At 34.8% G+C, this 25,377-nt stretch overlaps 2 protein-coding genes across 4 annotated transcripts; one reads left to right on the top strand and one right to left on the bottom strand.

Moving 5' to 3' along the window:
* The first annotated feature begins 10,582 nt into the window (after nt 1–10,582).
* LOC113712423 (pre-rRNA-processing protein esf2-like) lies at nt 10,583–19,850 on the top strand. 3 transcript variants are annotated; one of them, XM_072066904.1, is made up of 11 exons: nt 10,767–10,900; nt 12,061–12,131; nt 16,790–16,831; nt 17,010–17,040; nt 17,521–17,789; nt 18,014–18,077; nt 18,294–18,361; nt 18,630–18,719; nt 18,802–18,932; nt 19,396–19,548; nt 19,625–19,850. In XM_072066904.1, exons 5-11 carry the CDS (start codon nt 17,543–17,545, stop codon nt 19,643–19,645), a joined length of 774 nt encoding a protein of 257 aa, XP_071923005.1. In that variant the 5' UTR covers nt 10,767–10,900; nt 12,061–12,131; nt 16,790–16,831; nt 17,010–17,040; nt 17,521–17,542; the 3' UTR covers nt 19,646–19,850. The 3 variants fall into 3 exon arrangements, with proteins under 3 accessions (XP_071923004.1, XP_027091647.1, XP_071923005.1); XM_072066903.1 differs by lacking the exon at nt 12,061–12,131 and having other exon boundaries at nt 10,583–10,900; nt 17,003–17,040; XM_027235846.2 differs by lacking the exon at nt 12,061–12,131 and having other exon boundaries at nt 10,631–10,900.
* A 671-nt stretch (nt 19,851–20,521) lies between these two features.
* On the bottom strand, nt 20,522–24,127 carry LOC113712424 (ras-related protein RABB1b). Its single transcript, XM_027235847.2, has 6 exons — nt 23,834–24,127; nt 23,597–23,736; nt 22,507–22,589; nt 21,351–21,555; nt 21,164–21,232; nt 20,522–20,734 (listed from the first exon to the last, which is right to left on the bottom strand). Exons 1-6 carry the CDS (start codon nt 23,877–23,879, stop codon nt 20,642–20,644), a joined length of 636 nt encoding a protein of 211 aa, XP_027091648.1. The 5' UTR covers nt 23,880–24,127; the 3' UTR covers nt 20,522–20,641.
* Between the last annotated feature and the right edge of the window lie 1,250 nt (nt 24,128–25,377).

The following is a 25,377-nucleotide window of genomic DNA, read 5'->3' as shown; positions in this document are numbered from 1 at the left end:
TTTTTTGCATTAGATCTAAGTTTTTGCATATTTGGTTGTCGGATCTGAAATCTTTTAGATCTACCTCGTTTGATCTCACTTTAACATCTGAATTTAAATCAGCTCATTAGCAGATCTGGGAGAAAAACAGCATTGGAAGCATGCATAGATGATATTGGGGCAATAAGTGTTTTATCTTTTGATATTTTTGGAGTTTCACAGTGTAATATTCTATTAATTTTCTAGATTTGTAATATCTAAACAAACACGACTAATTTTGGTTTTCATTTTTCTTTCTTTTGAAAAGATCATCTACATCTGACTCTTCTCCACTTTGCTTTCCCTTGGAATGCCCCTTTGCAGCACATATATTTCTTTATTTAATTCTTGGGCGATGAAGGTGACACTAGGAGATGGTGTTATTTTGTTAATTGTTATCAATTGAAAGCAACTTTTTTTTGTTTAAAGTATCCTTCATTTAAAGTCTGAAAAGGCCATTGAAATACTGGACTGCAGAGTAGTGGGAAGATTTTACAGCAGAGAAATGCCTAATCAAGTATCCTAGCCTTGAGCTGAAGAGTCTTTCTGTGCATTTTATCCTAGATGAAATACAAAGGCGGTTATACATCTGGTCTTGCACTATTGATATTTACAGGTACTTCTTCACCATTATGATGCATTTGTGTTCTGCTATGTTTTCAGTTTGTTTGTGAAGCTTGGTGGATGAGGATAGTACCTGAAACTCTCGCACTCGTTAGATTGAGGGTAATACTATTCTAGTAGCAGAAGATGTTTTCCTCATAACCAATTGGTTCTACGCCAAATGTAATTAAGTAATTATAAATACTTTCCAACATTAAATTCAAATAGAGGATGAACAAAATTCATCTTTCCTCGATGTAACATAAAAATAAAATAATTAGTTTCGTTCAAGTAATTATGGCATGATATGAGGAGGCATGAATTAGGTCATTATTTTTAAAATGATTCACGCCCTTATATAGTATTATTTATGTATTAGGTCTCAATATATTGCTTCTTAGATACAACAATCTAATTTTTCCTACATTGTAATCTACTCCAATTTAAACAATTGAAAATAAACAAAAACCTAACCTAAAACCGTTCGTTGCCCCATATAAAAATAGTCCAACAATATATACATCTCTCTAGTGTATTATTTTTGTAGTAGCAGCAACGTTAGTAGAAAAAATAGGGATGATTTCAGAAAATATCACTCAACTCCTCTGAGGTTTCTAAAATCTCACTTGCCTCTCCTGTCAACTTGATAAGACTAAATATTCTTATCAGATGTCAAAAATCCTCAATATTACCCTTACTCTTAATAACTATTTAACCAAAAAATCAAAACAAAATCAAATTTGTAGACCAAAAAATGTAGATTAGAACAAAAAAAAATTGTTATATGATAATGGTCTATATTTCTCTATATCGAAATCATGATGAGATAGTAAAGGACGTGGATAAATTAAATCTAGTTAAAATCAACCACTTAGGAGGATTTTGGTGTAATTAACACCTTGAAAACTTTCATAAACAGTTATATGAAAGTCAAGAAATTTTTTTAGAAATTACATTTGAATACATGATGTTGTTTAAGTTGTATTGAAAAATTAAAATAATCTCTTCATATATGTGAATTCTTCAAGGTGTAAATTTTGCTTTATTTCAAAACAACTAAAATAAATAGTTTAAGTGAAGAAATTTACATTTTATAAAAAGTTAACCTTTTTTTTTTTTATTGTTGTTGGAAACTTTATAAGTAGGATAACATAAAGATAGTACTAGAATAAAAGTTTTATCTTTCTTGCATTTCCTTCAAAGGGGCTAAAATGTTACAATAATGTCAATTTAAGAGAAGTAAATGAGATTTTAAAAATCTCAGGGGAGTTGAGTGATATTATAAGAAACCTCATGTAAGCCCCGATGCAACCAAATACAACCAAAATACTCAACCAGACAAGTAGTCAAGTAAATACAATGACAAAAAATATAAGCAATTTTAAAGTACAAAAATAGAGTAACAATAAAGTAAAAGAAATTCAAACCAATCAAACTCCCAAACTTCTTCCAAACTTGGAGTTGAATCCACCAAATAGTTTTTTCAATTGATGGTAGTGCTAACCAACTTGTACAAGTGAAGGCTCACTCCTTCCTCACCCCAAACATACTTTGGTTGAGCAAAGGAATTTTACTACTCTCCAAGTGAACCCTCAACTAGCTACAATTGAAAGATTACCCACTCAATTAAGAATTACTTTATACAAGTGAGGCAGCCTTTATCAAGGTTTTACCACTCCAAGTGATAGGTTCACCTTCACCAAGGTTTTACTCCTCCTAGAGAGTAACCTTCACTTGAGCAACCTCACAACCCAACTTTCCCAACCCCTTATACAACCAACAAAGAATATTTTTACTCAAAAATCTCACTTGTAAGCTTGTATTTAGTGTTGGCAAAAGTCTGTGTCTTCTTGTGTTTTGGGGTATTTATAGAAGGTGAGAAATGGCTCCAAAAGGCTCTCCAACGGTCAAATATTAAATGCTGTCGAAACTAGCCGTTGGCCTGTCGGACGTCCGAACCATTTGCTCTGTGTCCGAACCATGCGTCCGAACCACCTATCGGACGTCCGAACCATTTGTTCTGCGTCCGAATCCTGCGTCCGATAGAAGTCAGAATGTTCAACTTTCATTCTTTTTGTGTCGGACGGCCGAAGCAATGAATGAGCGTCCGATCTAAGTGTCCGAAGAGTATCGTCGTCTGTCGGACGTCCGATTCTCTATTGAGCGTCCGATCCTCTACGTCCGAACCTTCATATTTCTTAACTTCTCTTTGATTCAAATCTTTTCGATTCTCTTTTGGATCAATGACCTGTTCTAACATATTTCTCACATAAAAACATTAGTCCAAATCTACATTTTGGTTTGTTAATCATCAAAACCAAGGACTGATCAATCAAGGTCAACAATCTCCCCCTTTTTGATGATGACAAACAAAATGAAGATTTCTTTGATCAAATAAGTTCAAATAAAACTCCCCCTTAGAAAATGCCAACATACAAAGAAATTTCAATAAATCCTACTCCCCCTTTTGGCATCAATCAAAAAGCAAACTCTCCCTTTATTTTTCAAATCAAGACCATATTGAATGTCAAAACTTTCAAATGTACTTTCAACCATTTAGCACTTTTTGGATCAAATCTTCATGATGTACCTAAGTATGAGAAATTTCATTTGGTATTTTTTCTTTATAGGGTTCTTGGGAGTTAGTACAACATGATCTAGCAATCCACATGGATTTCATACCTTTTCTCATATTTTTCTTTACATAGCAATCATTTTGCATATGTCCAAATTGGCAACAAAAGTGACACATGATAGAAGTATTTTGCACATAAGTGGATTTAATGCAACTAATTTTCTTATTTCTTATCATAGCAAACTTATTTGTGCCTTGAAAAGATTTGCTTTCTTTTGTTTGAGAAAACTTTTATTTTTCATTTTGGAGAAACTCGTTCAAGTCATTAATTCTTTTCTTTAACAAATTTTGTTCCTCCAACATTTTTTCATAAAACTTTGTTTTCTCTTCCAACTTTCTTTTCAAATTATTTTTGCAATCAAAAACACCTTTTTGATTTTTTAAATCATCATTTTCCATTCTCAAACATTTGTTTTCTTGAAAAAGTTTGGAGTTTTCTTCCAACAAATCATTTATTTTTGTTTTCAAATCTTTATTTTTAGCATAAGATTCTCTCAAACTTTTATGCATTTTAATCATAAGAATTTACACATCATCATCTTTATTATCTTCATCACTAGAAGAGTGATAAGAATTTACCTCATCTTCTCCAAAGGCCATTAGTGCCATTTGGGCCAACTCTTCTTTTTCTCTTTTTGAATTGCATTCATCCCATGTAATTTTGCAATCTCCTCTTGAACTTCTCTTGTTGAAGATCTTCTTGAAACTTTTGATGTGAGAAGTTATATCATTATCCACTTCCATGTTTTCATTACCCATGAAGGATGGGTTATCCCCCACTTGAGATGCTTTAAAAGCTATGCCTCTCTTATACATTCTTGCATTTTCTTCCTCTTGCACTTTGAATTTCAGTTTTAATTCATAAGAGGTTAGGAAATTCACAAGAGATTCAATGGACATAGAATTTAAATCCTTTGCCTCTTCTATAGCATTTATTTTGTTTTCCCATTCTTTTGGCAAGGCATTCAAAATCTTTCTATTTTTCTCACGCAAAGAATATTCTTTTCCAAACAATTTAAGATCTTGAATAATGTCACAAAATCTACTACACATCTTATCAACATTTTCAAGAGGATGCATTTTGAAAAATTCATATTGAGAAACAAGCAAAGATTTCTTTTGTTCTTTAATATCTTGGTTACCTTCATGAAATTCACACAATTTATCCCAAATATCTTTAGCTGATTTACAACCTTTAATTCTACTAGATTCATTTACATCTAATGCATTGCACAATATATACATGGTCTTGGCATTCAAAGAAAGGTATCTCTTGTCTTTTTCATTCAATTCTTGTCTAGTCTTTAATCTACTCAAATTAGTGGTACAGTCAACTATTCTAGCTTCATAAGGATCATCTTCTACCACATACCATAATTCAATATAAACGGATTGTAAGAAAATCATCATTCTTTGTTTCCACATGCTAAAATGAGAACCATTAAACATAGGTGGTCTATCAATAGATTGCCATTCTAAAAAAGAAATATTTATGGTTGCCATGATCTTTACTCTAAGCGGTTAAGCTTAATTTCTAGGAGACCAAACTCTGATGCCAATTGTAAGCCCCGATGCAACCAAATACAACCAAAATACTCAACCAGACAAGTAGTCAAGTAAATACAATGACAAAGAATATAAGCAATTTTAAAGCACAAAAATAGAGTAACAATAAAGTAAAAGAAATTCAAACCAATCAAACTCCCAAGTTTCTTCCAAATTTGGAGTTGAATCCACCAAATAGTTTCTTCAATTGATAGTAGTGCTAACCAACTTGTACAAGTGAAGGCTCACTCATTCCTCACCCCAAACATACTTTGGTTGAGCAAATGAATTTTACTACTCTCCAAGTGAACCCTCAACTAGCTACAATTGAAAGATTACCCACTCAATTAAGAACTACTTTATACAAGTGAGGCAACCTTTATCAAGGTTTTACCACTCCAAGTGATAGGTTCACCTTCACCAAGGTTTTACTCCTCCTAGAGAGTAACCTTCACTTGAACAACCTCACAACCCAACTTTCCCAACCCCTTATACAACCAACAAAGAATATTTCTACTCAAAAATCTCACTTGTAAGCTTGTATTTAGTGTTGGCAAAAGTCTGTGTCTTCTTGTATTTTGGGGTATTTATAGAAGGTGAGAAATGGCTCCAAAAGGCTCTCCAACGGTCAAATATTAAATGCTGTCGAAACTAGCCGTTGGCCTGTCGGACGTCCGAACCATTTGCTCTGCGTCCGAACCATGCGTCCGAACCACCTATCGGACGTCCGAACCATTTGTTCTGCGTTCGAACCCTGCGTCCGATAGAAGTCAGAATGTTCAACTTTCATTCTTTTTGTGTCGGACGGCCGAAACAATGAATGAGCATCCGATCCAAGCGTCCGAAGAGTATCGTCATCTGTCGGACGTCCGATCCTCTACGTCCGAACCTTCATATTTCTTAACTTCTCTTTGATTCAAATCTTTTCGATTCTCTTTTGGATCAATGACCTGTTCTAACAAATTTCTCACATAAAAACATTAGTCCAAATCTACATTTTGATTTGTTAATCATCAAAACCAAGGACTGATCAACCAAGGTCAACACCTCAGGGGAGGTTTCTAAAATTATCCCAAAAAAATATAGTACAAGTATCCCCTCATGAATAGGTAAAGTTAGAAATATTAGTGCAAAAAAATATAAAAATAACGTATTGTTTAAACCTCTATTGATAAAAGTACAAAAAGGGAGCAATGGTGCTGACTCTTTCAATCACTTTTTATTCTCACTTTCCATTCTTCCCAATTACAACTAATGAATACTCACTAAATACCTTTATCATCCAATACATGTAATGTAAGGACTATAATTATACAACTTTATACTAGCGTGCATCCGCTTCTCTTTGTCTCGATGAGTTGTAATTTACGACACATCATTATTTCCTTACTATATTAATTGCGCGAGTTGGAGTTGCTACAGTATACGTGGACCGGTTATCCAGTAATTTTGAGCAACTTTGAGGGCATTTTGGATGGAGCGATGGAAAGTTTTCTAGCTTCTTAGTATTAGTCACTGGATCGCGTAGTGCTGCAATCTTGGCCGTTCAATTTGTCCATTGTTTGGCCTACATTGGCAGATGGATATGAGAAAACAAACAAAAGGACTGTTACAATTTTTGACCATAGCTCATCTTCTTCCTCACTTTCCTATAATGTTGTTTAACGAAACGAGTAGCTCGAAAACTCGAATATGCTCAGCACGATAATGCTTGAATTTGACTCGTTAATTTCAGAAAATGACCAGAGTTCGAGTCAGAAATATATTCGATTAATTAACGAGTCAAGTCAGTTCAAATTGTTTGTTATTTGAGCAGCTTGTTTGGACTCAATAAGGAAGGGCATATATGTTATTTCATAAACTTGTGTGATTAAATTGTGGCATTTGTATGAATATCACCAAAATTAACAACAAAAACTATTTGAGATTTCGAGCTCAAACTCGAGCTTGTGTAAACTTGGCTCGTATGTAATAAACGAGTCGAAATCGAACTCGAGCTCGAGTCACAAGTCCCATTTGTCGAGCCGATCGTGAGCACACTTCAAGACTTGTCCACTTAGTCAGGTAAGCTCGAGTCTAGCTTGATAGATTCACGAGTCGAATTCGGGAATCAAATACTCGACTGGACTCTGCTGGATTAACAACACTTCCCTATTCTGAATCTCATCTTCTTTACCAATTAACTCACAAATTTTGCCTTTCACCAAAAAAAAAAAAAAAAAATGCACACGCACACGCACACGCACATACACAACATCTTGGGACTTTACCAATTAGGTTGAAAGAATTGGCTTAGTTGAATTTCTCCTCCAAGAATATCTTGTCCAATGGTACCTGATGCTCCCTCCATCTCGCTGTCTCCCTCCATCTAAGAACCTTAACACCCACCACTTAGACCGCAAGGATATAGTTTTTGTCCTATTTTCCCATATGTTGTTTGGATAGAGTATTAATTGAAATATTATTTGAAATAATTACTGTAGCACTTTTTGTGATGTGATGTATGTGAGATAAAAAGGTGGGTCGGAAAATGTGTTTATGATGCAAGCGAAATATTATTTGGAATAAGTTTATTATCCAAACAGGTGTTCAAGTTGACGTGTGTCTTTCAATTTCTTCAAATTTTTGCTCCACTTCTTTTTTCCCCTTTACTTTCTTAAAATTTCTAAATGTTTTGACAGATTGAATGGAAAATTCCATTAACATTCATATTGATTTTTGTATTTGGTAAAATCAGATCAAAATTTGATTATCAGTAATTGCAAGTTTAATTTGTGGTAATAAACAAGTTGTGCACAGTTGTGCAGTTTTTCAGTTAATCTCCCGCCGCCATCGCCATTGTCATAGTTGAATTTCTTCACCAAAAAAGCATGGAGAACTTTAGGTGATTTTGAAAGGTGAACTTTTCACTATATTTCTGTTAACTTATTGGTTTTGAGTTTATCAATTTGGCAGTCATAATTGAAGGTCTCATTGACATGGTTTGAGTTTATACTAGGTTTTGATTGATTTTTTACTATAGCAGTTTAGCGCTACTAACCAATTTGGCACGTTAGATCAAACTTTTTTTTTTGAAGGTCACATTGACATGGTTTGAATCTATATATGGTTTTGTTTGATTTTTTACTATAGCAGTTTAGTGCTACTAACCAATTCGAGAAGAAGACCGGTTCATAATTGGACCGACTGATCAGATCCAGGTCAAACGACATTGTTTGAAAGAGTTGTGTATTTGGAGATGATGTTCCTGGAAAGGCAAGGATGAGCCATAAGGATAGGTAACAGCCAGTCTCCTGGGAAAGGCACAGAAGGCTGTGCTGTCATTATCTTTTTTCTTTTGAAGTGGTACTAATTATTTTAGGACGAGCAGCTTTCTTTTCCTATTTTAAAAGCTTTGAATCCATGATTTGATCCAAATTCTTGCCGGGGTCGGCCCACAGCCCACACCACTTTGAGAACAGGAATAATCATGCATCATCATCAACTCCTCTTTTCTGCCTAATAACTTGACAAATTTCAGAACCAAGTAACATAAGATATATTCAAAAACTCACCATGTGATTGCTTTTTCATCCACAAATGCAGATTTCACCTAATTGAGAATACTTAAGATGAAAAAAAAAAGAGTATACTTAAGATAGCATTATCAAGCGATTTGGAATTAATTAAAGTGTTAGAAGCTTTTAGGCTTTAGCTCTTCCAAAAGCATCCATCATTCCTTGGAACAAGCAGGGCCACAAGAATATGGGGGAAAAAATAGCACATGAAAGAAGGAGGGGACCGTTACAGAAGCGGCAAAGGTCGGCTTCCCTGAAAGAATCAAATATAGGCGTTAGAGAATAAGGCTCCCGAGACTGACCAGAGATGCACGCTTCCTAATTTGTTTGGATTGGGCATTATTTATCCAATTTTATTTGCTTACATCATCATTACAATTTTCAATACACCTTTTTATCTTCCCAATTATCTTTTTATCTCACATACATCACATCACAAAAAGTGCTACAGTAAAAATATCCCAAATAATCCCAAATAACTTACAATCCAAACAAATTCGCATGGATGGGCCTCGTGAAAGCATTTTAGTTCCTAGATTTTCTTGCGTCTACAAGACTTATAAAGAAACATTCTAATATAAGTATTTTTAATAAAAATACTTTTTAGTTATAAAAAATTAGACTAAAATTAGTTACCAAACAATCTAAAAATACTTTTAGTACTTAAAAGTGTTTTTTTTTTAATGCACAATGGAGGCTTAGTTTTTTTTTTTGTCGATACAATAGCTTCCTATATTATGGAAAGGGAGAGGACCTGAAGAGGTTTTGGGGTAATCCGGAGGGAACTGAACTACCACCAAATCAGATAAGTGCCCTACATACACCTGAATTTTTTAAACAAAACCACATTTAATTGTGATAAATTGGTGGGAGACAAGATTTGAACCCTTGCCTCCCATCCTACCTTGCACAATGGAGGCTTAGTCGAAGCGTGACTTTATAGGTTTTGGGTTGAGGAAATTTGTTTCCAGAACTGAGAGTTGCTAAAGTTGGTTTGGTTGACACTTCCTTTACTGTTTTTTGTTTACGTTAAAGTAGAATTTGGCAGTTATTCTCTATGTTTTGTTATTCTGGTTTAGTAATTAATTGGAAAGTGATATTTGTGTCAACTGAACTGCGTATCTAGCCCCCGCGTGAATGGTCCAGCGGCGGCGCCTCTCACCAATGACCCTTGAGATCACAAGTTCGAGTCTCCGCTACGCTGAATTCCTCCGCGCACTTAACGTGTTTGGGCCGGGTTGGGGCGCCGGGTCCGGGCCATAGGGGATTAGTCAGGCCCCGTAAGGATTGATCCGGACACCCCTATGTCGAAAAAAAAAGAGAAAAGAACTGCGTATCTAAATTCAGAGCTAACAGTACATGAGAAGGGACTTGTTTATATTTTGAAGTTCATTTCATTTATCATACATGGAAAGTTAATTTCTGACAACTCAGTCTGTTTCAATTCAATGGGTGGCAAAAAGGAGACCTGTATACACGTCTCAGCCACAACAGATGATATCCCACTGAACCGGATGTGTTTATCAACTCTAAGCATAGTCCCTCAATTCACTAATTGAAGCCACGTGGTTGTTCAAGAATAGCAATTGTGAAGTCTTTTAATTTAAGAGTACCTGTTTGATAAATCAGTTCAATACTTCAATTTAATAGATTTAGATCTTAATATATTCAGATCATTTGATAATGAAAAATTGAACATCTGAATTAATGAAATGATATTAAATTTTCTAAGCAAAATTTGATTTCAAAATTAAGTGATAAGTATATTTACTTATCAATATTTACTTATCATTGAATGTGGTATGAACTCAAATATATTAAATTTTATACTTAACAATTTAATAATTTAATGAATTCACAATTCAAATTTTAGATTTTAGATTTCAGAATTCAATTTTCAAATTTCAATTTTATCAAACGCATTTCAAGGATAGCAACAAATAAGTGTAGCATTGGTCACCTTATGAGTATATTGTTGGTGCTCTTCTTTTATTTTTCTTAGAGGTGTAAATAAATTGAACTGCTCGCGAGGTCAACGTTCGACTCGAGATCGGTATTGATTGAGCTCGAGCAGCTCGTTTATAACACGAGTCAAGTTCGAGCCATCTGTATGAAGGCTCGTGAGCTCACGAGCAGCTCGCGAGCTCACGAGCAGCTCGCGAGCTGTGAGAAATTACATCTGTGAGAAATTACATAAATATCCCTACTTATTAAACTAATTACTAAATTAGAAACTAGGTAACAATTTCTCCAAGGACCAAGACAGTGGACAGTGGACAGTGGACAGAAACACATCTCCTTCTTCTTCCCACTCGGCTGTTCCGCCGTCCGCATTCGTCTTTCCCCAAATCAAAAGCAAACCCTTGCCGCCGCTACCACTGTCTTCACCAGTCAGCCACTTCTGCCACCACGACTGCCGCCCTTCAATTGAAGAGCCCTTTCTCTCCGAGTCCCAGTTTGTTGGCCAACTTTAGAAGCAGCTACGGTAGACATTTCATCAGCTCCATTGGTGGAGGGCCTCGCGAACAGGCAAAGCGAACAGGTTATCCATCACTCTTCTTCCCTTATTTTCTGTTTCTGTTGCTGTATAATGATGCTTGGTGGTAGAATAAGTGATTCTTTCCTGTCGTAGTCTATACACCTGGAAGTGCATTAAAGCCAGATCGACTTCTTCACCTCTTTCCTGTTGTAGAATGTTTAGATGTAAAATTATTACTATTAATTTCCTCTTTCCTGTTAATGGCGACAGAGCTTTCCTTAGAATTAGATCGCCTCTTCTTTCCCATTTCCGTCCCCAATTTCAATCAATTTATTTAAAATTTCTCTCTTCTCGGGTATTCGCTTTCTTCTCTCATCTCATGGATTTTAGACTGTCGCATGTATTGAATTGTTTTCTATATCATGATCGGCGAATTAAGATTGTACTGATTATTGATTGGAACAAGGGTTTTTGTCAATGTACTTTTTTCTCCTTATTTTTTTTTTTAATTTGGATTTGTTATTATTATTAGGGACGATTTTTTGAAGATTGGTAAGAATGTTGGGTTTCTTTTTTTAACTTCTTACATACATTTTCATGGAATATACCTTCTGTTTGATTGAAATACTTTTGGTTTGTAGTTTTTGATTGTTCACTTTTTATTTTCTCATTCTGGGGTAATTTTTAGCTTGTCCTGTTAGAAAATGCAAGCTGGATTGCGTTTAAAAATTATGTGCTTAGTGAACTTAATCAATTTTTTATTTAATCCGTCTAATTGTAGTAGGATGTTTCTTTACGATAATGTGGTCATGTGGTACATGTTACACATAAATACAGTCCTAGGTTATGTTCAAGTATGTAATGCGCGTATATAACAGATAATCAATTAGAACTTGAAATATTTGCATGGCCTTTTCGGCTGTTGGTGATAGGAGAAAGTATAAATGTTAAAGATATGACAGATTTGTGCAGTAAATGGAATGAGTTTGATGATGTTTAGTCAAAGCTGAGTGAAGATTCCTGTGCAATGTTTAGTAATTTTAATGTAATGATGAAGGTTTGTAATTTATGAACAAGTTAAATGTGCTTTTTGAAGCTTGTTACTCATGTGCAATGTTTTTTATAGGTAAAATTATTACTGCCTGTCTTTTACTCTGTAGTAGAAAAATATTTTTGTATTTGGCAAATATATCAATCTTTTCAAAGCTGTAATTTCCTCGAAGGTTGTGGGCATGGCTGTGGGCGAAAGAATCCAAGACTCGATGCTATTGGTTGCTGGAGGACTTAATCTAGAGTGATTTCAAACTATTTGTTCCTTGTTTTTGAGTTTTTTTGAGGTGTTGGACATTTGAATTGAAAAATTGTGAAACAATTATGTATGTGGAGTTGTGGACATTTGTTTCGGATTTCGTGCATGTATTATTGGACAATGAAGAACTTGTTTGTTGTTACTTTTAATTCATGTCTGGAATTGTTAAATTCAAGTTTGCAAGGCATTGAATAGCTTAAAACGTGCTATTGGAGTCAGGTTAAATAAAGCTGGTTATGTTTAGTGACAGAAATTCGAGCTGAATTCGAGCCATTTCGAGCTCTTGTCGAGTTGAGTAGATCGAGCCTTATCGAGTCGAACTCGAGCCAGCTTCTTACTTAGTAAAGTCGAGCTCGGGCTCAATTTTTTCAGCTCGTTGAGCTCGAGTGTACAGTAGTCGAGCCTGACTCAATAAGTTCAATGTTCGACTCGGCTCGGCTCGTTTGCACCCCTAGTTTTTCTATTCCCCTTCTTTTTTAGTTATAATATGAAATATTAAACAAATAATATCCCAGTGGGTTTTACAATTGTGACATTACGAGTGGTTTAGGGCAATGTCGTCACTCCGGCGATATATCTAGACTTGAAGTAGGCACCACACCACTAGATTTTAGTGGGGCAGAAATTTTACTCGTCGTTCCATGACAACCGATTCCCCTGCCCTCTTTGATTATTCAATTATCCACTAAATCACTCCTTTTCACAGCTTTCTATCTCACTGGTTTTAGAAAGAAACCACTTATTCATCTACTTTCTGAAAAGATTTGGAATTCAGAGACCTTATTCACTGCCTGAGGTGGGTTCTTTTAAACTTTTGCCCCTTTTTGTTATTTTTTTCCCTCCCAAAGTTTTTGTGGTACTGGCATGATTAGGAAATTAAACTATACTTGGATGAAAAATACACGAGGCTTTGACCTACAGTATGTCAAAATCGCAGGAAAGTTATAGATATATTAAATTTCTGGTTTCTTTATATATTTGGCTTGCTGATTTTAGAATTCTTGTACCTGTGCTTCAAAATTTAATGTTGTTGCATTTAATTAATGGTAATTTATGTGAACAATCACCTTAATTTTTTAGAGGACTGCTAATTGATTCTATTCTTGGGACTCTCGCTTGTTTTTTTTTTTTTTGGTCCTATAGTGCGACATATTAGATTTCAGCGAGAAACAACAATTCTCCGACATTTGTATTTAATTGTAATTTGAGGGATAGCTGGATAATCCTTCTTCTTAGCTTAAAACTCCTTTAAAAAAAGGACTGACTACCAGTTATTCCCACGGTAGTTAAATACAAAATAGAGAAAATATTGATCACTGATCACTGATTAGTTCTCCAGTTTAGGCTCATTCTTAGGATATAATATGAATTACAACGAAGACATGAGTGAGAACACGATACAATATCAAAAAGTTAATGAACAAAAAATGACTAATTGCCTCCTTAGATAACTGTTTTCTATAACGAAGAAAACTGTTAATGTATGGTAAATTTGCACTCCAATATTTTAACCTCAACTCTTTTTTCCTTTAACTTGGTTTTGTTGATTCCCAATAAGGAATGAAATTATTCTCCATTAGGATAGTTTCACCAGATGTTTCTATCATTCCTGAATATTTTCTTACAGGATGTGAATGTAATCTTTGATTTTATTGGGAAATAGCTAATATGTTGGAGTTATCCAACTGGGAATATTTGAAATCATTAAGGAATATATTCTGAGAGTGCTTTTAAGCAACTTCAGTATCTAATTTTGTCTTATTTAGTGTTTTAGCTTCATTTTAGGATCTATATGAATTGCAAGCAAGGCATGAGTGAGAACACGATACAATATTGAAAAGTTAATTAGCAAAAACTTGACTAATTGCCTGCTTAGATAGGTAACTGTTTTCTATAATGAAGAAAACTGTTTATGTATGTTAAATTTGCACTTAGATAGATAACTAGCTACATGCATTTGTTTGGCTATATAAATGGTGAATGGAGATATGAGATTGGGATTATTTTGACTACATCTGTCATTATTTGAATTTGGAATGGCTTTGTGGAGTTCTTTCTTAATTGGGCTTTTATTTTTTTATGTCATTAGTTAGTTTGTTTTTGTTAGCATTTAGAATAATTGCAAGCCATGAACATTTGGAGAATGGTCTTTTAATGACTCAAAAGTCAATACCATTTTAATAGGATCTTATTGCCTCTTTGAGACTGACATACAGACGCTAAAATTCTGAAACTATTGATTTATTCATAAACAATTTGAGAAATTACTGTTAGAATAGGTAGTCTTAATATAGAAGAAGTGGTGTGGTTGAGAGTGGGCAATTACCTCCTCCACTGATGTTGCCTGCTGAACAAATTTACTACTAATTCTTTACATTTTGTAAGACCAGATGTTTGTTACCCGTATCCTGTTTCATTGTTGAAACATAATTTTAGATTGACTCGATTAAAACTCATTGACCATAGTAGAACAAGTCACTATTTGTGTGCACTCACAATGGCCAAGTTCATGACTTTCTATAGTGTCATTAACCAATGTTGTATAGCTTTTGAGTGTGTGCGCCTGCTTCAAAATCCAATAATGTGGTAGAAAGAAGAGTCTCTAGGAAGTTTATCATATCGAATGAGATAGAGCCTTGACTACTTCCGCATAGAAGATAGAACTCTTGTTCATCACCATGCCAGCTACTTCTTCTTTTCCATCTAGACCGTGTAAGTAATTGATGTGTGGTTGGCTTTGAGAGGTTGTACCATATGATTTAATGTTTTTTTTGGCCTTTGGGCTTATGTTTTAATCTTATTCTTGTTGGTTTCTTTCTATTGAGGGATGAGACAGGGTCATTAATCTGATTACTTCCTCCATTTGCACTTAGGAATGGAGAATTTATTCATTTTTTTTTTCAATTTCATTTTTTTTGTTATATTTAGGAGTTCTAAAGCATAAGTTTAAAGTTGGTTGAGGTAACTTTGATAGGGAAGTATGAGTAAGACTAGGCATAGAAAACAAGGGATCAAAGGACACATCAGGGAAAAAACAAACAAGATACAACTGCAAGCTTGCATTTTTGTTCTATTGCTACTAATTTTCTTGCTCAGGCAAAACATATTTATGTGAACAGAGTCTGCTAAGGTTTTTTTTTTTTTTGGTGGTGTAGTTAGTATCATCTTGGAAATCGAAACTGCATAAACTCATATAGACCTTCGACTTGGAGCTCTAGTAAATGTGTATTTGACCAAGAGGCCAAATAATTGGATATAAGCCATCACTCATTTAATTAATATCCTCAAAATTGATGATTTTGTAACCTTTTCTTTGAATGACTTCTTTCTTCCTTTTGATTCCAGCTGATCACTTTTAACTAATCTTCTTCTTGGTTAATGTTCCAGCAAGCAATACGTAAGTTTGTCCTACCTACTTTTTATATAATTACTGAGCTTAAAAGTCTTTTTTGGTGAACATAACTGGTGAAGGAGAAAATGAGGTAGAAGCAGATGTAGTTTCTAAGACCGTTAGTGACAATCAGGATATAGTAGTCTAGGTTTGACCACAAGGGAGATAATTAGTGGATATTTATTAGCTGAAATGTCGTGAGAGAGAGAGAGAGAGAGGGGGGGGGGCAAAGCTGATTCTAGCTGGACTTCTGATACAACTTAGATACCCCTGTGATCATAAGCATGAAAATGGTTTTGATTTTTGGCAATGGTTTGCTTGACACTATGTCCTAGAGCATGGCTGCTTAGCAACTGTATGATTCTCAGGTCCTTAGCAAATAAAACATAAAACATATATACGCATAGTTAATGCCTATATGTAGAATGTTTCCTATTAGCTCGTGCATGGCTGCTCAGTAACTGTATGATTCTCTGGTCCTTAGCAAGTAAAACATAAAGTATATACAGGCATACTGAATTCTACAAGTTAATGCCTATATGTAGAATGTTTCTTATTAGATTGTGCACTTTGATCTCAGCTATGCTGTTTTCGTGATGGAGTGCAACTTTCTAGGATAACCAATGATAGTGAAATCGATTCTCAATTTTTCCTTGCAGATTGTTTGATATATTCCCTGCATTCTTATGTGCTGATATTTTTGGAGCACAATTGACAGAAGGATGATAACATTCTCATTAATTTTGATGTCATAACTACATTTTGAATGGAAGATATCAATGCTAGCATAGATATAGTTGTGGGAGTTTTCAGATATTCTTTCATTCATCTATAATATCTTTTGGTTTGTCTAGCTCATCTGGGTTAATTTCGTGCTGATTTAGTTTTTACTGCCATACATTGTGAAAGTTGGATGACATTTTGTCCTTCTCAGTAAGGCTATTTAGTACTTCAAGGATCTGATTATTAATGTTGATTGAACTTAGAAGAGGTGATTGAGGAGATGAACAATGCCATAATCACTAATTAGTAATTTTAGCTTTAAATACTTGATAGTTTTCAGATACTTTTATAAGATAGTTTATAACCGCATTAGTGCTAATAGTACTCTCTATGATTTGCATTTGATCAAACAGGATCTGGGCACCGAAAAGACTAGTTCCACTAAACAAGAAAATTCCGGAATTAAATTAACTTCCTTACTATCTCCCTATTTTCTTTGTCTTTTAATTCATTTTTTTCCTCTACGCAGGCACCATAGCAGCGGCAGCAGCAAGAAAATTAGAGTGAATTGGTACGCATTCACACTACTCATTCGAGCTTCTTCTCCCGTCACTTGTCAACTCCTCTTAGCTCTTGGCGTCCACCTCTTTTCCGTCCAATTCTTGGGCTCACTTTTTTCCTGTCCCTCCTCTATCACGCCTCCCTAAGCTTAACAAGTTTATAATTTTCTTTTTCTTGTAAGTTTGCAGAAAGAAGAAAAACCCATAAAGAATCCTTGGGGTAAGTTTTGTTTTTCTTTTCATTTAAGACAATCTTCTGCTACTTCAATTGTTTTGGTAGTTCTCTGATTTGCTGTATGGCTCTTATTTTTAATGTTTGATATTGTCTGATTAATGTTTGAGGTATGATGTTCTGTAGCTGGATTTAGCATTTAAGATACGTTTTTTCTTGAAATTTTCTGTAGGTACAATTCTTTTCCTGCAATTTTCTTGTAGGGATTATCTGTAATTACTGTTTTGCGGACTTTATGTTCGATGAAATGTCACAAACAGGAAAAAAGAAAGAAAGAAATGGCACAACAGAAATTTTCCACCATAATAAACTACTTTTGAAGATACATCTAGTTAAGTTGAAATATCTTGGTCCTAGCTGGTCAACAGAATTAATATCATTAGGTAAAAGGCAATAGTTGATTGCAGTAGCTTAATAAGTTGGTGACTGTTTTAGCGGCTGAATCGTTCGTCTTACTGTCACTTGCAGATATTTCACGTTTGCAATTACAATGTCTGAAGAAGAACGAGAGATGGATAAAACCAACTTCTTGAATGAAGAGGATCCGAAGTCAAATGGGGTGAAGGGAGCTAAATGGAAAAACAAACAGATGAAGCGATTACAATATGAGGCTAAGAAGGCTGAAAAGCGTGGGATTTGCTATTTGAGCAGGATACCTCCACATATGGATCCTCTAAAACTTAGACAGATCCTCTCTCAGCATGGAGAAATTCAGAGAGTTTATCTCACACCTGAAAGTTAGTGACTGTTTTTCTTTTTTGGTTTGCTTTTTCATTAGTAATTCAAATACCTTTGGGTTTGAAAGCAACAAATTGCCACTTGTTAGTGTTGTTCTAAATGTGGATTAGTGTAACCATTTAGTTTGATACTACAACTCATACTTTGTGATTGCTTTGACAATCTGAAGGCTTTGGAGTAGTTTATGGGTGCTGCTTCTTATAAATAAAAATTCACTTTGCAGATCCTGCTGCTCGAGTCCAGCGCAAGCAGGCTGGTGGATTTCGAGGACAAGAATTTTCAGAAGGGTATGGTAGATATCTTGAATTTCTTTTCATGAACATTATATACAGTGTTGTCTGAATCTTCAGTTTAACCGGATATAGCAAGTAAGATGAACTATATATATAATGAATGAGCATACAACTTCTATGCAGATTATGAAATTTCTGTGACTGATATTGCATGAGTCTGCTGCATTCATTTTTTCCCCATTTTGAGTTTTCATTACTCCATATGTACAGGTGGGTTGAGTTCACTAAAAAGAGTGTTGCAAAGAGGGTGGCAAAGATGTTAAATGGAGAACAAATAGGTTTGTGTTCTATTGCCCTGAAAATTTTGTTTGTAAATGTCAAAGTTCAACGTATCTACTACATCTAATGGGCATAAATTCCTTTTGTAAATTGAACATATGTTTGTGTAGAATTGGTTGCAACTTGCACACAATCACTTAGATAAGTGATTACATAGTCTAACCTGCCTTGCACTAAGGTCTATATTTGCCTCAAATTTCTTTCTGGGTACATAGTGAAAATTCTATGTGATTTTAGTTCATTTCTTTGCTATTTGTTGATGTATAGGTGGGAGGAAAAGGTCAGCATTCTATTATGATCTCTGGAATATCAAATACTTGAGTAAATTCAAATGGGACGATCTTACTGAAGAAATTGGTATTTAACTTATTCTGAACTAACCTTTTTCTTATGTGGTACTTGTGAACATTTATTTGAGTTGGATGTTGCTTTATTGCAGCATACAAGAATGCAATCCGAGAGCAAAAACTGGCACTGGAAATATCTGCTGCTAAAAGAGAGCGAGATTTCTATCTGTCGAAAGTTGACCAATCCATTGCTCTGAGTTCTATAGAAGAGCGCATGAAGAAGGTGAACCATTTCTTTAGCCATAGCATAATTAGATATAGGGATAGATTGATTACCATTTGTTAATAATATCTTTTAAGAGCATAGTTGATTATGCTATGTTTTTGACAATTCTTTAATGGTAACTAGCTGGTCTTGTGGAAAATAAATTCTCATCAACTCTCTCTTCCCCCTCCCCTCTTTCGCTCTCTCTGTCCCCCTACCCTCTCTCTCTCTCTCTCTCTCTGTGTCTGACAGGCATATTCCACACATTCTTGCACATTAACCTGCATGACCTAGTTCTGCTTCTGCATAGTTCTATCTTCAACGTGACTTAAGTGACAGTAAATTACCCAAGAGTAAGGTTTTTAAGTTTGGAAACACGTGATTAAAAGTTCACTGACTGCTAAAATTTCTTATGTAATTGATATCTTATATAAACTTGAAGGGATTGAAATCCACAATAACACTTGTTTTGCATCTGCAGAAGCAAAAGGTTCAGCAAGAATCAGGAGCAAATTCTGAGATCTCTGATACCCATTTTGGGCCAAAATTAATTCGGCAATTTCCCCAGAAAAAACCAGTTGCAACCAACACTGAAGAAAGCAAGCCTCGATTGTCTAAGGATATCTTGGCTGGAGTAAGTGCCTTATACTTTGAGAGTCTTTCTTGCTTTTTGCTTGATTTCGACCTAACTTTTGCCACATCAACTGCAGATATTTGGTGGTACTTCATAATCCAAGCCAGATGCACGTAGCGAGGGGAAGAGATTTAAAATTTTTGCACGAACTGTAGTTGTTGATTTGCCATTCTTTTAGTTATTGATCAAGTTCTTGTCAATAGTTAGCAAAACCTTGATATTGTATCGTATTTTACTGCTTTAGTTAACCTATGTTTGCGAGGGTGAGTACAAGAATTCCAATTTTGCCTTTCTTTTGGGTCTGGAAAGTGCGTCATATCTCTAAGCAATTTCATTTTTGGGCTACAACTGGACAAGTAAGTTGTCTTTATAACACCATATACATCAGGCTGTGATGAATTCTGCAGTTATTACTAGAAATGGACGAGTTAATTATGTATTTTTGGTGCTAGCAGAGTTTTAAGGTGTTCGATTGCTTTGGATTACATGTATCTTCAACGCTTTTACTCTCCCACCAGAGCTAGAGCCCAACTTAATTCAGAGCAAGCGTGCTCCTGTTACCCTTCGACGCATGGCAAGGGCTTCATCACTGATAGGTGATTGTTAGATTGCTACGGTCAATCCATTGTATAGACTAAAAGAATTCTCAAAATTAATGGTGCATACTGCATAGTGATTGATATGAATTCCTGCCACAATGTACGTATAAAGTTGTTAATTCCTTAGGCAAATTATACAGTTGAGTATATGACTCTATGCTAAGGTCGTTTGACTCCCAAAGAGATAAATGTTACAATTTGTCAAGACGCCGACAATTATAGGCTCTCCCACCAATTAAAGCTACGAATGGAAAATACTCTCCATTTCCAGTCAGTCGAAGTCAAAACACTGTCAACATAGGTAAGCCACGTTTCTACGTTTTTTGGTGCTAAAAGATAATTCTAGCGCTCAATAAACTTTCTTAAGATAATAATACAGGTAAGAGTTATGTCATTAAACATTCAGAATCCGATCTATACATTTCATGTTCGCAAAGATTCCACAAATATTTCATAACGGATCAAGTTAAAGCCCAACAACATAAATATTGCAATCAGTTGCAGCATCCACCTCTCTGGACAACAGATCCATCTCTTGCCCCTGCTGGACCTTGCGGACGTCCATACCCCACCTTGATGCCAGATGACTGCAGTCACACAAATTTCACAATTTAACAACTACCTAGAGAGACAGAGAGATGGACAGTGCAGCTATTCCAATTTAAAAGAAATTAAATGGAATCAATTCAAACTAATATTATGATAATATCTACTCCAGTAGAAATGAGCGACACCACTCTTCAGTAGAAATGATCTAAACATGAACCCTTGAAGATGTGCAAAATCCTTCAAGAAATAGGCAACTTAAGAAATAATCCCTACCGCAAATGCAAGTGAAAACGTACTTTGTAGGTTATATATTTTCTCAGCAACACCAACATTAAAAGTATGTTACCTGGTGGCTACCACATATGAATCTTAACCCAGCTTCAGAGTTCAATATACTTGAGCAGAAGTTTCAAATATGTAATCCCATAGAGTGTAGTACAAAATTAAGTTGATGAAATGGTGCTCACCTCATTCGATACATCAAACACACCTTCCTGAATCTTCTGAAGGATCTTTGCAGCAGTCTTTATGAAAGCCTGCAAGAATTCATCTACAGGGTCAAGCTAAAAGGAAACTTCTCTAAGAAAATTAATTTCCAGTTCTTGAAAACATGATGAAAGTGCTTAAGAAAAGATTCTGGTAGAAAATTATCACCTCTTCAACATTTTGAGCAGTTCTTGCAGAAGCCTCCAGAAACAATAGACCATTTTCTTTTGCAAATTGTTCACCTTCCTCTTTACTAACAGCTCTGCGGTGCGCAAGGTCACTCTTGTTGCCAATGAGCATGATAGTCATATTAGGATTTGCATGTTGCTTAGCATCCTCCAGCCAGCTAGCCAGGTGATTAAATGTCTCTCTCCTACAGTGACGAGAGGCTTTCATCATGTGCCAAAAGATACAAAATTGTAGAAAACTACAACTCTTTTTTCAATTGAAGATGATGCTCCAAAACAGTTGCATTCTCTCTTTATCCCCACCATCTTATCCATTTCCTCTCATCCATCATTTGGAATTAACAGTGAAAGGGTATTAATGTGTGTAGGTCTCTGTTCAATTCATGCAACTTGAACTGTTGTATGCTAAATTGAGGGTTGCATGTTCTTTTAGATGCTGAAAGGAGGGTTCTAGCATTAATATTTTGTTTACATTCATCAAGAATTGGTTTTTTTTGGGGGGGGGGGGGGTGTTTGAGGTCGCCTGAAGCTGTACTATTCAATGAGGCTTTCATAGTTTTGTAGCTGAAATAGAGTCTCAGATTTTAAGACAACTCTAGAAGCATACGTGTCAATTTTATGTGGTGGGTGAGGCTTTGATGTGGCCTAGGCTGGAGTTTGGCAGCAGATTGTGGCAGTTTCAGCATTGTGAAGGAAAATGGAGAAGGAAGAACACTCCCCACACACCCAAAAAAAAAAAAAAGGTTAAGGACTTTTACTGATTGGCTGAGTGTGAGTGGATTGAATATTTTTTCTCCGTGAACTTTCATAATGGAACCATTAATGATCTATTTATCCTTTTCATACCTCTATTTAATGTTATCTGCTCAAACTGAAACTTGATCTAGACATCAAAGCAGCATACATAACTGCATTTAAATATTAACTGTTAAACACAGAAAACTTCCTCATTCCATTTTGTAGACTTTATTCAAAAAAGTCAAAGAAGCATATGAAATAACCCTCCAATCTTATGATGGTAGAAAGCCAGCAGGTAAGTTAATGATCATAAATGAGAAACTGAAGAAGGTAATAAACAGATGGAAACTAACTCATGCAAAGTATTCACAAAAATGTTCCAGGGGCATATAGCTTACCTAGTGATATCGTAAACCAGCAGTGCACCTGCAGCTCCTCTGTAGTATGATCTGGTGATGGACCTAAATGACTCTTGCCCTGCCTGAAATAAATCAAGAAGTACTTGGTCAAATGAGAAGGCCAATGCAGACGTAAAATTCACTTATAGCTAAGAACCAACTAGTGAAAATTGACAATCTGCAATGATGATAGAGAGACAAATGAACAAGGATATTCTCAGAAATTCAAAAGTGGATTTGAACACATGAAAATGGACAAGCTAGATAACAAAAAGGAACAAGAAAGAATGCATTACTTTAGCGAACATGTGTAGGTGCACGATATCAAGGAATTATCCAATCATATCTAGTAGAAACAAACACTACTGCAATTACTAACAAAGGAAAAATGCCAAAAGTGATATGTTTCATGAATTCATCCTTGGAAGTCATGGATAGATATCATATCTATAGTGTTCAGTTCAAAACTTTCTCTATTGCACCACTAAATAATTTCACAGAATAAAGGAGAATCAAGTCCATATGATAAAGTCAACAAATCAGACTAATCATACCTACTAAAAGCATCCCATCCCTGTCTACCAATCAAAATAATGGCAGGATCTTTTTCTGTTCTTTCGCCAGGTGCATTGTTCCTATCTAATGCCCTTCATCCTTTTCCCTAATTGGCAAGGGAAATCACGCATTGGGTTTCAAAAGTGTAGCATATTCTTTTCCTACCAACAATAGTTCACCGTAACAAATACAAGCCTTTTTTTTTTCTGAGAAACACATACTAGCACTATTATTATGATTGTCAAGAAATGCAACATATTATCCAATTTTAGTCATAGAATTGTCAGTTACAAAACAAGCATTAGCATCAATACAAATTAGAAAAACACAACTACCACCAATAAATCATTTAAGCCTAAAAATGATAGAAATTTACTTGCCAATTAAAACTACCATTTTCAGTATTAACTAAAACAACATATTCCACACAAAAAAAGAAAGAAAAAAGCAAACTGAAAATCATAGGATTAAGGCGTGACAATAAAAGATGAAACAAAAACAACAAGAAATAAAAGAAATGGAATTGCTTACATACAGTATCCCAAATCTGGAGCTTTATAGGCCTACCATCAATAGTAACCATGCGGGCACCAAATTCCACTCCTATAGTAAGATCGTGCACCGGCTGAAACCTCTTGTCCGTGAATTGCAACAACAAACATGATTTCCCCACTCCTGCAAATTTTTCAGAAAACAAAAAGTTAGGGTTTTTCAAAGCAAAAAAAAAAACTAACAAGGAGTTGATAATAGTAGTACAAGTAAATTAATATACCAGTGTCTCCGATGATGATATATTTGAAGAGATAGTCGTAAGACATCGTCGGTGAAGGAGGTTCAGAATTTTTGTTTGTGGTGATGGAATGCGAACTAAGAGACAAGAGTTTGAAAGTTGGAGAGGGGTCCGAGGGGAGATGGTGAAGAAAGGAAAAACGGTATGGGCAGATATATAGCGATGGATAGCGGCGACGATGAAATGTTGACGACGATGGTTGATGCCTGTTGTCACCGACACGTCAAAGCTTACTGCTTTAAGAAATCGTGGCATGGAGGGAGAGGCTTTACACATGGTATACGCTCTCCGTCTCAATTATTTAATCATATTTTGAGAATTCAACCTTTTAAAAATAGTGATTTGATTGTGATATTTATATATATTTTTTAATTTTAACCTCACAAATTCAAATTCTAAATTTGAATTGTAACATGTATATCATTAGAAAAAAGAGTTATATTGGAAAGTGAGATTAAAAAATATTTTGATTTTTCTAACATAACAAACGTTTTTGGACATTTCAAAATAAAAATCATGACACTTTCAATGGGACATCCAAAATGAAAAGTATTACATCCCAAAATTTTTGTGCTTCTCTTTCTATTACTTAGAGATGTTGATCAGTCCATTTGCAATTTTACTGATCTTAATCCCTAATCGCATGTATGGATTCAGCAAAATTATATTCCATATCTTACCTAATTCAACCGGTTAATCAGTGACTAGTTAAATTGTGGGATAGGGTCGGGTATAGTGTGAGCTGACTTTCTCCTACTTATTGGAAAAAAGAAATTAGATTAACAAATCAAATAATATATCATTCTTCTAGATCAATAAGAGTATTTAATGCTCCAACTCTAAAAAATTATGAACAAAATAGAAAATGAAAACACGTTAGATACTAAATACTGAATATTCTGAACATTTATTTTTGGTTTTTGTATTTCTTGAAAACTATCAATTTATTTTTTAATAAGTATTATAGGTTATTCCATAACCAAACATATAACTTTTAAAAATTTAAAACAAAATAATTAGTAGAGCGATGAAGTGATTGGAACTTATGAAAAATGAAAAGAAGTTTTGAAAAAAGACAAAAAAATAGCAGCAAAATAAATGAAATTAGTGGTGACGAATGTTGGAAGTGAAAAAGATAAGCGGGAGTTTAAATAAGTTTATAAGTTTGAAAAATAAAATGTATAATGGTCCTCCTAACTTGAATTATTAGTAAATGACTAAATAATTATGGGTTGAAATTTGGTTACTAGTTATCCTAATCAATCCTACATTCCCTGCACATATGCGGTAGGTCTGGGTAACCGTAATTTTTGAAAATTGAAAACCATACCCTAACTTAATATTTTAAATTTTTAAATAGTAACCTAACCATTTCAAAATGTTGGTTAGTTATCCTATTTTTCGATTTGGGCTAATTCGGTTTTCTTGATTACCCCTTTTTTTGGTTCTTTTTTAACATCCCTACCACTAATCACATCATCATCAAAAAAATAGTACGGATTAATGTTTACTATATATTTTTTTGG

The sequence above is a fragment of the Coffea arabica genome, chromosome 10e (assembly GCF_036785885.1).
Source record: "Coffea arabica cultivar ET-39 chromosome 10e, Coffea Arabica ET-39 HiFi, whole genome shotgun sequence".
In the NCBI taxonomy this organism is placed as follows: Eukaryota; Viridiplantae; Streptophyta; class Magnoliopsida; order Gentianales; family Rubiaceae; genus Coffea; species Coffea arabica.
Note: the sequence above shows the minus strand (reverse complement) of the source record. Positions and strands in the feature narration are given on the sequence as shown.